The sequence below is a fragment of the Balaenoptera ricei genome, chromosome 10 (assembly GCF_028023285.1).
Source record: "Balaenoptera ricei isolate mBalRic1 chromosome 10, mBalRic1.hap2, whole genome shotgun sequence".
NCBI classification, from domain to species: Eukaryota; Metazoa; Chordata; class Mammalia; order Artiodactyla; family Balaenopteridae; genus Balaenoptera; species Balaenoptera ricei.
In genome coordinates, this window is record NC_082648.1 from 67841009 (window position 1) to 67856435 (window position 15427).

Genomic DNA, 15427 nt, shown 5'->3' on the forward strand with positions numbered 1-15427 from the left:
TGATAGAAATCTGAAACTCAAGTTGTTAGCACTTTATTATTTCAGGTATCAAAGGTTTCAGTGGGTAAATATGACAAAAGATTAAGAATATTTGAAAAATTTTTTAAAAAGAAGATCCCAAGAGTAATGAATGCTATACCACATCTTTCTGCCAAAATCAATAAAATTATTATTCAGAATTCTTTTGTTATCTCATAATAACTCTATGGTGGTTTGCAGACTGACCTACTCCTTTCCTTTTTTATAATAGAAGAATGGAACCATGTATTAGTACAGTTGTTAGTGATGTCATCAGATTTAGGAGGGTCACAAATTCTGTTTATAATTTACATTACCTGAAGGTAGTTCCATTTTATTATTGCTATCCTTAAATTTTTTCCATTAATAGTTTAATTATATGGAGGTCTTATTTATGATGTTCTTAAGTACACAGGATTACTCATAGACCCAAAAGAAAAAGAGATTTCTCCAATCCTGTGCATTTTATTAAATAAGAAAAGTGAACAATTATCTTATTGTTTCATAGTCTATTGTTTTATAATTATGTGAAAAATAGTGTTATTGATTTAAATGTTGTTGATATTGTTTATCTGTTTAATCATAGCAATATTTGTTTCATGTTATATCGTTTTAAAGAGGGAGACTTGAAAAAGGAAGCTTATAAAATGAGAAGACATAGGTGTGAGAGAAAAGGAATCAGAGACTACTTGAAAATATACAGTCATGTGGGGATTTTAGTAAAAGAGCAACATAAACTCTATAGATGTCAATAATCCTGTGATAGCCCTGAAATTTAAATAAAAGATTAAATTATGTTTAGAATATTTTTTGAGAACACAACAAGTAATGTAATATAGGTAAACATACATCAAGATTGTTAACTCTTGGGTCTTTCAAAGATAAGCTTTAGTTATCTAGAAATCTAATTCTTATGGAACAAGTAATTTTTGATTTCAGATAAATTAGATAGTACTATTTGAATTGAATATTAGAATTAATATTTGAATTTGAATGTTTTATCTTCTTTTATACCTGGACTTGTAGATCTTTTCCAGTTGAGATTCATAGAAGACCTGACGATATTTATACATTAAAATAGAATCTACAGAAAATAAAGTTTGTCAGAATTATTTGCTGGTTCACAAGGAATCTTCAAGTCAGAGTCTGACTAGCATTTTAAAATGCAGGTTATAAAATAAAAAAATATATCAACAATTACAGCCTAATAATTATATAATAATTGTTTTCAGCTGATTTTATTTCTAAATAGGAATTATGAAATCAAGAATGAAATAAACACTTAGGGACTCCCTTGGTGGCACAGTGGTTAGGAATCCGTCTGCCAATGCAGGGGACACGGGTTCAAGCCCTGGTCCGGGAAGACCCCACATACCACAGAGCAACTAAGCCCTTGTGCCACAACTACTGAGCCTGAGTGGCACAACTACTGAAGCCCGTGCGCCTAGAGCCTGTGCTCCGCAACAAGACAAGCCACCGCAATGAGAAGCCCGCGCACCACAACAAAGAGTAGCCCCCGCTCGCCACAACTAGAGAAAGCCCATGCGCAGCAACAAAGACCCAATGCAGCCAAAGATAGATAAATAAAATAAATTAATTTAAAAAAAAGAATGAAGTAAACACTTAGTATGTTAAAAAAGTTGTTAAAAGAATAGGGATATGTTTAAGAATAACCAGAAGGTATAGAAAACTACAATCATAGGTGAATAATCACTATCATCCAAAGATTTTTAAATTTTTTGGTGATAAGGGAGTAGAAGGAAAAATAAACAAATCTCAAGAGAGGAGGCGTACTAAGTAATATGATTTGTTGTTTTATAATTAGTAAGGGAATATTAGAGCAAGACCTTTGACACTTGGCCACATTAGATAATTAATTTTGTAGTAGAAAAAGATACCTATTTGCTTCTTTCCTCTCTATTGCTTTGTTTCACATTTACATCTTGGTTCTAGTATGAAACCAAAACACCCACCCACACACATACCACATATATGTATTTTTAATTATTTTAGGTAAGTTTGGGGACATTGCCAGATGGACATTTTATGTCACAAGAAGCTCTCTGAATCTTGACTTGACTTTTGATTCAGTAGGATAGGAAACATTCTACTTAAGAAATACAGCAGATTTTAATAAGCAAACAGTAACTTTCTCTTTTATTTTTAGGAGGGGAGTACCTGGCACTATAATTGTACCACATTTGAATGTGTTAAGACTGACGAAGGGACGATGATTCTGAACTACAGTATGGTCTGTCCCCCTTTTAATGAGACTGAATGCAAAATGGTTTGTACTTTGTTATAGCTAAGAAAATTTGGCATTAAATATAATTTAGAAAATACATATTAATATGTTTTCCAAGGTCATACATTCATACATTATGGCTTATTTATTTTGCTAAATGTTTTATTTTCATGTATACATAAAAGCTGTATTATATTTCCTCAGTTTGACACTTTGAGTTATATACGGCATTCCAAATAATTTTGAGTCTCCCTGAATGGATGTGATGCTATGTCTGGGTTTTTAATATGTAGACCAAAGGATTATTGAAAAATCCTTTGATCAGCCAACTTAGCCTCTCTTTCCATATAGATTAATAAACTAATCAATCAGAACTTGGTCAAATTTCTCTTTCTTAAACACACAGCAGATTTATGCTGTCATTCGCTGTTTAAAGCGTACTAGCCTAAGTGAAATTTGCTGTAGTTTCTCTGAGCATGGGCCACTGTGAAACTCAGCACATGCTAGAGCATTGCTGATTCTTTAGTTTTGCTCTTCCAATCCCCTTTTCTCTCGTAGAAAAAAGCCTATTGGGAGAGTAGATTTTCGAAAGTCACACAATTTTTTAAAAAAGATTCTTTGTAGCCTTAATTATTTAGGAGATAATAACCCCTAATGAAAAGTAAGCTTTATTCTGTTGTGCGAGGCAATATTTTTCTTTAAGTGTAGAGAAATAGCATAGTTTCACTTTTTTTTCATGATGTGCCATTTTAGTGATGATGGTTAGCTAGCTGGCTGGCTAGTGAGATACAATATGTACTAAAGTAATAGAATTTCAGCTCTTGAAAGAATCTTAGGCATCATCTTATTTCACAGATTCATTTTTATAGAATAAATTATCCTTTTATTTGAATTACAATTAGCAAGTTACTAAAAGCAATTAGCAACTTACTGTAAGAATTCCAAAAGATAATCGATGAAATTTTCTTAATTTAGCCTTTGGCAAGAGACATCCTGAAGTGGGGAATTTTTTTTGAATAATAAAATATTAAAGAAAAAGAGACATCATTTTAACATTCAGTTATATTCAGGAACTCAGTCTAGTCTCAAAAAGTAGTTCAGATTATTTCAAGGAGTTTAAAAGATATAATGGCCTCTATTTAGAGTCCCTATTACTACTTTGATTTGGTAAGAAAATCTTTTGTGGTATTTAAAATGTGTTCTTTTAAGTAAGTTAATCTTTTTGCACCTTTTCATATTACTAATGAAGAAATAACAAATTTTAAACAAAATATCTGCTCTTAATTTTACAAACAAAAATTCTTATAGAAATTGTTAAATTTCAATCATCTTTCTATAAAGTCTTTGTGATATTTAGTAAAAATATTGAGAAAGTTGGTTTTCTATTTCTAGTTTAGGATGAAATGAAAAAACACTGAATTTTAACATTATTCCTTTTTTCTTCCTAGAATGAAGGGATTGTAAAGCTTTATAATGAAGGCTGTTGCAAGATCTGTAAGTGAAGACAAATTACATACATTAATTTGATTAGTGTTAATTGCTCATGATTATTATTTTTTCTCATAAAATTTAGTTCCTATGTTGCAATGAGGGAAACAAATTTTATAATGTTTAGTACTTAAATGTTTTTTGTCATGTGGTTAATTATTTTGTAATTTAATCTTTATCTTCTGGCGCATAAGTTTTTAATTGAGATGAATTTTAATTTAAATATTAGAAATTTATTGTTGCATTTTTCAAAAGGTATTGCACAGGATTTCAGTAGGTTTTAAGTTTGAAAGTGCCCTATGGTCAAATGTGCTTTGAACAGGCTGAACTACACAAAGTAGGTTATGATGAGACTTCAATAAGGATATAGAAAGTGTGAAATTTTCCAAACCTATTTGAACAAATCTATGGTTCTGTATATACATTTGAGAAATACCAATTTAGTCAATTATATTTAAATCATATATATAAAACTTCCCATAATTATTTTGACAAAATTATGTGCATGCAATATATTTATTTGAATTATAAGGTTTATTTCATAGTGCTTTTTAATAATTTTAAGGACTGAAATAGAATAGAGGGGTGTTCATGCAACCATTTTTATTTATGTGTTTATGATTTTATTTTTTGTGTTCATGAATTTATATCAAGAAAAAAGTTTTAGAGGGGAGTGGGGGAGTGCTGCTTCATGGGTATGGGGTTTCTTTCTGGGGTGATGAAAATGTTCTGATATTGGATAAGGTGGTGGATGTACAACATTTTGCATGTATTAAATGCTACTAAATTGTTTATTTAAAAATGGTTAGTTTTATCTTAATGCAAATTTCACTTTAATAATAGAAAAAAATGTTCAATCTCACATATAATAAAGTTATTAAAATCCAATGAAAATACTAAAACAAAACAAAAAAAAAGTTTTAGGAAACTTGGCATAAATAGTAATTTTAACATTGTTTAGAGAAGCTTTTGGGAAAAAAGGCTACAACACAATTCAGGTTAATAATGCCACTGTGTAGGGCTGGATTCTTAGACACAAATTACCATGCCTCTCAAGGGAGATTTCTGAACTTCTTTCATGAAGGGCTAAATCCCATAAATATGTAAGAATAGTCTTGTCTATTTAGAGGTGTTAGTCATATTGAAAACAATATTAAAATGTATTAGGGACTTACCTGGTGGCACAGTGGTTAAGAATCTGCCTGCCAATGCAGGGGACATGGGTTTGATCCCTGGTCCGGGAAGATCCCACATGCCGCGGAGCAACTAAGCCCGTGTGCCACAACTACAGAGCCTGCGCTCTAGAGCCCACGAGGCACAACTACTGAAGCCCGCGCGCCTAGAGCCCCTGCTCCACAACAAGAGAAGCCACTGCAATGAGAAGCCCGTGCACCTCAACGAAGAGTAGCCCCTGCTCACTGCAACTAGAGAAAGCCCGCGCGCAGCAACGAAGACACAATGCAGTGAAAAATAAATAATTAATTAAAAAGAAGATAAAATAATTATCTTAAAAAAATAAAATAAAATGTATTAAAACTTTGATGAAACATAAGTAAAATATATATTATTGAACATAATAACAGCTTATAAATCATAAACTCACCTGTTTTCTACTGACAATTTATTTCTCACAAAATTCCAATGATGGGTTCTGCATTTATCCTGATTTTCAGTTTAGAGAGTTTGAGTAACTCATCTAAGTCATATCTCTTGTGGGATTTCACTCCAGGCCTGATCTCAGCCTGTTTCTTAACCGCTCATGATATTCTGGAACATCATCAGTATAAGTTTTAGGAGAGGGCAGAGTCTGACTGATGATGTCTGCTCATCAGTGCAGGGCTGGAACGACAGAGTCTATTTACATGAGGTGTGAAAAGTAAAATCCAACACATTCATACCCCCCCACAACAAACATTCTGATGTCTAATTTGTTCTTGTATTCATTTGCTGGGGCTGCTGTTAACAAAATACCAGAAACTGGGTGACTTAGCAGAAATGGATTGTCTCAAAGTTCCGGAGGTTAGAAGTCTAAAACAAAGGTGTCAGCAGGGTTGATACCCTCTGAGGGCTGTGAGGGAAGGGTCTCCTCCAGGCCTCTCTTCTTGGCTTGTTAGACGGCCATCTTCATGTTCACATGGTGTTCTCCTTGTAAGTGGATCTGTTTCCAAATTTCCAGTCATGAGGACACCAGTCATATGAATTAGGGCCCACCCTAATGACCTCTTTTTCACTTGATTACCTCCGAAAAAACCCCTATCTCCAAATAAGGTCACATTCTGAGGCACATAGGAGTATTGGGAAGACAGAATTCAACCCATAACAGCTATATTGCCAGGACTTTAGTGGGTAATAGAGTACCACTTAATGCTTTTTAATTACTGGGGCTCTTAGACACATACTAATGAAAATTTTTTGCTCATTAGAAATGAGCAATTTTTCATTGTTTTCTCTGAATCAAATATAAAGTGTATCAAGTAGTCATTGTATCAAGAACTCAAGGAGTGAAATTTATGCTCCAGAATCTAAGGAAGTTTATATTTTTATGCTCTCATGTCTTTTTGCTTCTGCTTCCTTAGATTCTAGACTCTTCCATAGGTATGTGATATAGGCATAGAATCACATTGCAATGTAGACACCTTGAATTTTGTAACCCCATTTTAATTATTAGAGAAGTGAGTGTATTTATGTTATCTGAGGGCAGACAGGGGAAGATCTGTTTGACTTGACCGTATTGCTACTATTGATTGTCCGTCACTTGTCAACACTCTATTAAACCCATAGCAGACAGCACTGCAACAAATCTTCACCACGGTTCTGGAAGGTAGGTTGGGAGGTAGGTATGGTTTCCCTACAGGTGAGGAAATGAAGGTTCAGGAAAGTGTATCACACTAATCCATAATACTCAATAGATTTAGGCCTCTCCAGTACCTGGCCTCAGGATATTTCAGTTTTGCCAAGCTCTTTGAAGTGCAGAATAATAACAAGCCTACTCATTTTCTCTCATCTGATGTGTAAGGCCTTGTGAAGCAGTTTCTGCTTTGGCATTAGAGAACCCCTGTCTGTAGTCTTTGCTTTGGGGTGACTAGGCTTTATCAGAGATACTGTGGATATTGGGTATTGTTGCAGGTGCTATGCTAAACAAAATGTGTTACAATAAAGTCTCTGAGGAATAAATAGGAAATGGCTCTTGGCACGAACAAATCCAGCCAACTAACAATACATTTATGCTTCCATTTTCATTCATTCCATTTATGCTCCCAGTTTCATTCATTGAATGAATGAACACAAACAGATTTTTATTGCGTGCCTCTCACGTACCAGACACCCTTTTAGGCACTGAGACTATGATAGAGGATGAAACAATATCTGCATGCATAGTGTATGTTATCAAGAAGGGGAAGAAACAATAAGAGGTAAATATACATTATTATGTCAGGTAGTGATGAATGGTATAAAGAACAATAGTGCAGAATTAAAGTGATGGAGAGGGAGGGAAATTGGGTTGTTCATTTAAGTGGGTGATTAGAGAATGCCTCTGTGATGAGGTGTCATTTGAGTAGGGACTGAATGTCCTTGGGAGCCAGCCAGGTAGAGTGAAGAGTGTTCAAGGTGGAAGAAATGGCAAAGTACAGTCACAGCACAGGGATGAAAGTGATAGAAGAAGATAAGGACCTTATAGGTCATGTCAAAGATGGCTTCCTTCTTGACTATTCTTTGTTTTAAAACTTACGAGAATAGAAGGGCTAATGAAGTAACCACTGGGTGAAAGCATCATAAGGCACAAAACAGCCTGCCCTCTGCCACCGACACTGAGCCTCAGGCCACACTGTATTTGGGAGGTCGGGGAAAGAAGAAAGAACAAGCAGAGGAGATTGAGGAGAAGCCACAAAGAGATGGGAGGAAGAGCAAAGAGTACGCTCTGGAAGCCAAGTGCAGAAAGTGTATCCAGGAGGAGAGAGGGAGGGACTGAGTCAAACGCTGCTGAGAAGTCAAGTAGGATGAGAACTGAGATGTGACCTTTGAAAATAGCAATTGAAAGTCATGGATGACCTTGACAAGAACAGTTTAATTTCAGGCAATCTTTGCTACCCATCTCTGCTTCAACCAGAGTGGCTTAACTTTTATATACTTCACATGTTGGGATTTCATACAAGCATTTATTTTAAATAAAGATTTTGCGACTAAACTCATTTGCAGATTGGAGCTCTAATTCCAGTCTTTTGCAAACAAGGAAACTCAATGATTTAGTCTCTTTCCTAAAGTGACAGAGCAAAGTAGTAACAGGGTGAGATGAGAACCTTGGTTGTTTTGTATCCTGATTCAGGTATTACATTCTCTATCATACAGCATTAACTATATATTATTGGGTGTATTATCAAGTGATGATACATCATGCACACAGAAGCATATTAATAGATCATTAATTAATACAAAGTGTTTTCATTAGAAATTGTGACATCATTTCAGAGGCATAAAATCAAGTATGAGTCATCCATACATTTCAACATGGTTGATAATAATTCAGTTACATTCTTGAATTTTACATTAATATCCATTAAGATAATGCGATTTTAAATCTATCAGTTTATATTTTAAAATAGATTTATATATATATGTATGTATGTATGCCTTAATTATGTACATGTATATTTACCTGTACATGTACAGCTAAATATGTATTACATTAAAATATAATGTATAAATATTACATTAAATATAATAATAAATATACACCCGACACAGGTTGGTGTTAGCATTACTCCATGTGTGGAATATGTTTGATTTATGATTATGATAATTATTCTAAGACAATAAGATAAAGAGATAAATATAAAGCTAGACAATATATGAGAAAAGAAGTTGAACATAAATATTGAACATAAACTATATAAGAGTAAAATTTTCACTATCTCTTATTATAGAAATATGTTTTATATAAAATCAGTTTTCAATTATAAATATATTCATATGTTTAATTGAATTAAGAAACAATTTGATATGGACCTTTTGAGGAATAAATACATTCTGTATTTTATCAGGCAAACGAGAAGAAAGAATATGCCAGAAAGTGATTATTAGATCAATCATAAGGAAACAGGACTGTATAAGTCAAAGCTCTGTAAGTGGAAAAATATCATTTGTTACATAAAGGGTATGTGTCTTTCCAGAAGTATATGTGTCACAGCACTGGTAAGTTTGTAAGCCAACAAAATGCCAACACTTAAAATATTTAACTTTTGGAGATTATTCCTACATTCTAATATTAAAATATTCTGTTTGCGAAGAAGTATGAATTATTCTTGGCATAAATAATCAACAGTTCTGAATGTTAATTGCAATCCAGAGAGATGGAAATTTAAACCTAAATATATTTGCCCACATATTGTCTTAAGTGTGTAATTTTAATCAGCAAAAATAATCTTAGTTCTGACTTTTCCCACTTTAATAAGACCTGTCTGATTCTATAGTCTACTTAATTGTGATACAATACAGGTTACAATAGAATCATTAGATTGTGATTACTATATTCCATAGATCTGTCTAGTTATGTGTGCACATTTCATACTTTGAGTTATGTCAGATTGCCATCTTGGACAAACAATATGCTACCTTAGTGGAATAAATATCACTGTTTTAAAATGTTTTAAACATTTTTCTCGTCTCTCCTTACAGATAAATGTTGCATCTTGCGATGGAAAATGCCCATCAGCTACCATATTTAACATCAATATTGAGAGCCATCTAAGATTCTGTAAGTGTTGTCGTGAAAATGGGGTGCGCAACTTGACTGTGCCACTGTATTGCTCAGGCAATGGCACTGAAGTCCTGCACACTCTCCGGGAACCTATAGACTGCACATGCCAGTGGAATTAAATTCTTGGATTCCAAGAACTCTATGCAACATCATAAGGTCAAATGGAGTTAACTTTTATCACTCTTTTTAAGGCACTGGGCAGATTTATACTGTTTAATAATGTATTTTTCAGACCACTGGGATATGGCAATTTAACACTTGCTACAAAATAAATACAATTTCCAGGAAAAACTAGATTTATTGACTTAGTCTATTTTAGAGAATCAAATGATTTTAAGATGTTCAGCTGAAATGCTGTTAACGTATATAATTGCAGCATGCAATTATATTCTCATCTATTAGAAGGTTGTTTCATAGGATTCTTTCAGTTTCACTCAATAGTTTTTTATTTTTAATTTGAAAAGTCTGCCATAGCTATTCAAATTAAGATATTCTTTATTGCTACTGTTTATTCTGGTAAATGTAATCAGTTAATAGTGGCATCTGGATAGTCATAAAGAGTGGTACGCTTAGAGACTGATCATAGAACAATAGGATTTTAGATTATTTGAAGTCTGAATGGATATTAGGAATGTTATTGCAAATTTCCCTTATTTTACAAATTTATCAGATAACCAGAGAAGCTGTGTGACTTGTACAAATTCATCCGGTGTAACAATATAGTGAATTCATGTTAACAGCTGGATTAAGTCTACATCTTTGACATTCCAGCAATATGTTCTTTCCTTTTGAACAGTATGGTAAGGTGTGTATCACAGAACCTTTTATTCTTAAAGAGTTTGCTTTGCCTAGAATTAAGAATTTTAAATTCAATGCCTTTAAAAAAAAGGAGAAAATGCCACACATACATATGTATATACATACATGTAATAGTTACCTGAATAATAAGGAACGGGGAAACGTAGCATCATTTGCTAAATAGAGGAGGGAGATCTTGGGCTTTTATTTTTTTGTACCATTAAAACTGTTTTAAAATATGTTGTTATTATTTAACATTTAGTTAGCTATTTACTGTCTCATAGATGTCTGATTTTTGAGATGTATTTGCCTGACTATTGAAGTTGCATGCTATTTTTCTGTTCATGCTGCTGTTTTGCCAATGAAGGATGAAATAAAATTATTTGAATGTATTAGTAATTCTACAGTGGAATGCCGCACTTTTTAAAGACAGTAGATTATTGACATTTGCAAGGAATATATTCTAAGATCTTTGCAAACCCCCCAATTCTTTGCCACTTATAGTATATAATTATCTGATTCTCCTCATCTGTAAAAAGGAGAGAATGCCCTACTTGGTATGATTGTTGTGAGGATCAAATTAAGTTGAACATCAATGAGAGAAGAGTAAAACTGCACTGAAAAGTGGATGTGGGAGCCTGATGGACTAGGCTGAGCTAGGTGCTTTGTTTCTATTTCAAAATTATGCTACCCAGGAAAATTACAACAGATTAGATATTTTGGGACCCCCAGGGTTACTTAGAAATGGATGAAAGAATCAAATGAACATTGCATCTGCAAAGCCCCGGTATCTACTGTATATAAAAATTGATTTTATCTTATTTGCGCTTAATAACACTTATAAGTGTTCTGTCTAGACATTAACATTTCAATATTCTTTGATTCCTGTTAACATATAGATTGAATCAAATCTATTTGGTTAAAATATACTAACATTTTGCTTAAGAGAAACTGTATTTATGAGGTACATAATATTGTATACTGTCTACCACTCATTTCTTTATTTTCATGCTCTGTTAAATATCTGTTATTATATTAAAAATATTAAATTGTCTTTAAACCTATTTGTGGGAAAAAGGGAAACATTTTCCTAGAACTTCATAAACATTCTCAAATACAACAAATCTATATCGAGCACTTCCTATGTGTCAGGCACTGTTCTAAGCTCTGAGAACATGGGCAATACAAAATAGATACAGGGCTCACCCTCATGCAACTTAGAGTCTAGTGAGAAAGTAGGTATTGCATAAATAAACACACCTGCGGGGAAAGTCCAGAAGGAAAACCCAAAATTCTTTGGAATGTAGTTCAAGGTGGCCATCAAATCAGCAGAGGGGTACAAATGGACCTTCCATAAATGGTGTTGGGACAACTGGATAGTAAACTGAATAAAGAGATGTTAGATCAGGGTATACGGAGTCTGGGATATGAACTTCTCAATGTAGAACAATATATTTTTTGATTTCTGAATTATGTTTGTATCACATATTCCTCATACTTAAATTAGTTATAAAATAAGTATAAGGGATCTTAGAAAAGAACAGTCAGGAAAGGAGGCTGAGAAAGAATAGTTACAGAGTTTGGAGTAAAGCCTGGAGCCTTAATGGGGGTCATAGAAGCCAAGGAAATAGAAGGTTATACAAAGAAATGGAGTTATTCTGTCAAATGCTGATGAAAAGTCATTTGATTTATAGAAATAGAGTTCACTGGTGTTTCTTATTATGAACAAAAGCCATAATGAAGTGGTGTATTAGTCAGTTTGGGCTGCTATAACAAAACAGCCCAAACTGGGCAACTTAAAAACATCAGACATTTATTCCTTACAGTTCTAGAGGCTGGGAAGTCCAAGATCAAGGTGCCAGCAGATTTGGTGTCTGGTGAGGGTCTGCCTCCTGGTTCAAAGACAGCAGTCTTCTTGCTGTATCCTTTCATGACAGAAGGGGTAAAGGAACTTTCTGGAGTCTCTTCTAAAAGGGCACTAATCCCAATCGTGGGGCTCCACCCTCACGTTCTACTCACTGCCCAAAGGGCCCACCTCCTAATACCATCATATGGAAGGTTAGGATTTCAACATATGAATTTTGAGGGGACATGGCAATTCAGCCCATTGCAAATGAGTTGAAAGGTGATAAGTAGATGATAAATTGGACTCAATATGTGCACTGCTCCTGATGTACTCATACCCAGATTCACTCAAACACATGCTTATGTTTCTGCAGCTGGTGGCACCTGCTCCCATCTTCATGACAGTTTCTCCTCCCAGGCAGCCTGAGGCAGCTAGGCAGGAACAGCACAGCACATGTGCAGCAGGCCCAGACTAAGCCATTGGCCTCCTTGCCTTATTCTGACTACTGTCTCAGTCTTCTGGGGAGGAAGGACTGCATCCCTCCCCCATGTCTGCCTTAGGGGCTCTGGTTTCTCCTACCACTTCTGAGCCTGGAAGAAGCATCATGCCCCCTGATTACCATGAAGAACTGAGTAATGCAGCCTGGAAAAAAGGAAGAATTAATACCCTGTGAAGTAAACTCTGAACAATGGACAGGTCCAGGAGCCAGCAGGTAAATTGCTCACTGTCACTCCTCATCCTCAGTGACTATTCCAAGATGCAGTGGTTCCATTTGGCCTTTCCAGATATATCTGTGTTTTGTGTAAGCAGTGGCCTGCTCTCTAACAATCAGACTTGTATTAGCTTTTGTCCCTCTCCAGCCTCACTTTCCTTAAACCAGTTCCTTGAAGAGTCTTCTTCACCTCAGTAAATGACAACTGTCAAATTTAGTGTGTGTGTGTGTGTTGCATTAAAACTACAAAATGTGATTTTTAGCTTAGAGTTTTTCAACAGCTAACACTCTTTATTGAGTCATTTTGGAAGGGAGAAGAGTAAAAACAAACTCTCTTGTATTGTTTGTAGGAGAAAAATAATACAAAACATCCACATAAATAATTTCTATTGTCATTTTGTTTATTTTTGTTTTTCTCCCTGCCCCTCCTGATCTGGGCTTAAATTTAACATAATTTTTAATTTCTTTAAGAATTTTTAGTGAAAGCAGTCTTGAGAAAAAAGAACAAAGCTGGAGTTATCATGCTGCCTTACTTCAGACTATACTACAAAGTTACAGTAATCAAAATAGCATGGCATTGGCACAAAAGCAGACACATAAATCAATGTATCATAATAGAGAGCCCAGAAATAAACCCACACACCTATGGTCAATCAATCTATGACAAAGGAGCCAATAATATACAATGGAGAAAAGACAGTCTCTTCAGTAAGTGGTACTGGGAAAACTGGACAGCTATATGTAAAAGAATAAAATTGGAACATTTTCTCACAGCATATACAAATATAAACAAAATGGATTAAAGACCTAAATGTAAGATCAGAAACCATAAAACTCCTAGAAGAAAACATAGGCAGAACACCCTTTGACATAAATCATAGCAATATTTTTTGAATCTGTCTCCTAAGGCAAAGGAGACAAAAGCAAAAATAAACAAAGAGGACTTAATTAAACTTAAAAGCTTTTGCACGGCAAGGGAAACCATCAACAAATAAAAAGACAACCTACTCAAGGGGAGAAAATATTTGCAAATGATATGACCTATAAGGGGTTGATATCCAAAATATATAGACAGCTCATACTATTCAATATCAAAAAAATGAACAACCCAATTTAAAAATAGGCAGAAGACCCCAACAGACACTTTTTTCCAAAGAAGACATACAGATGGCTAACAAGCACATGAAAAAATGCTCAACATCACTGATCATCAGGGAAATGCAAATCAAAACCACAATGAGCTATTACCTCACATGTGTCAGAATGGCTATCATCAAAAAGTCTATAAATGAGAAATGTTGGCAAAGATGTGGAGAAAAGGAACCCTAGTACACTGTTGGTGGGAATGTAAATTGGTGCAATCACTATGGAAAACAATATGGAGATTCCTCAAAAAACTAAAAACAGAACTACCATATGACTCAGCAGTTCCACTATTGGCTATATAGCCAAAGAAAATGAAAACATGAATTTGAAAAGATACATGCATCCCAATGTTCACAGCAGTATTATTTACAATAGCTAAGATATGGGAACAACCTAAGTTTCCATCAACAGATGAATAGATAAAGAAAATGTGGTATATACATACAATGGAATATAACTCAGCCATAAAAAAGAATGAAATTCTGCTATTTGCAACAACATAGATGGACCTGGAGGGTATTTTGCTTATTGAAATAAGTCAGACAGAGAAAGACAAATACTGTATGTTATCACTTATAGGTGGAATCTAAAAAAATAAATGAACAAATAAAACAGAGACTCATGGATATAGAGATCAAACTAGTGGTTACCAATGGGGAAAGGGGAAGGGGGAGGGGTAAGGTAGTGGTAGGGGATTAAGAGGTACAAACTACTCTGTATAAGATAAATAAGCTACAAGGATATATTGTACAGCACAGGAAATATAGCTTTCTGAGTTTTTCTATGCAATTACCATGCAATGTTTCAAGATTAATGTTCACATTACACAGAAAATAACACTATTGAAATCCAGATATCTCAATAATTTCTTAAAATTAATCTACTGAGAACATGTGTGGCTACAATATATAGATTCAGAAGATTTCAAGATACAGAGTAAGTATGACTCTTATCAGAGGGCCTGTATGTAGCCTAAGTGGATTAGGATTCATGTTTGTGCTAATATTCCCAGACAGGGTCGCTGTGAATGATCGTACATTTTGGTCCCAGTATTAAAGTGCTCATCTGAGGGGCGAGGCTGTGCTGAAATCTGACTCAGGTTCCTCAAGCCAGGTCGTGAACCACGACAAGAGACTGTTTCTACCCAGGAGATGAAATTCCCTTTTCTTTGCACAAAGGCACTGGCCTCTTGCCAAGCCAAACACCCCTCTTTGGGACTGCATCTTCCCAGAGGGAGGAGCCTTTTTCTAATAACTCCTGAGGTAAGAAAGGGGAGGCATTTCCTAATTCATCCACCAGACACTGTGCCTTTTCCTAATACACCTGTCATGAGGAGGCACCTTTTCCTAGTTTGCACAAAGATCAGCAACTGTCTGTTCCCAGCCTTCATTTCTTTCTAATAAAGTCTTAAAAATGACT

The 15427-nt window shown here is 34.6% G+C and overlaps 1 protein-coding gene across 2 annotated transcripts in view; it reads left to right on the plus strand.

The window, feature by feature from the left end:
* OTOGL (otogelin like) overlaps nt 1-9625 on the plus strand; it is a 148495-nt gene extending 138870 nt beyond the window's left edge. For both annotated transcript variants that reach the window (XM_059936589.1, XM_059936590.1), the window contains 4 exons: nt 2186-2305; nt 3712-3757; nt 8791-8870; nt 9425-9625. In XM_059936589.1, the coding sequence (XP_059792572.1) occupies nt 2186-2305; nt 3712-3757; nt 8791-8870; nt 9425-9625 (447 nt within the window). The remainder of the gene's footprint in view (nt 1-2185; nt 2306-3711; nt 3758-8790; nt 8871-9424) is intronic.
* Nucleotides 9626-15427: the final 5802 nt, after the last annotated feature.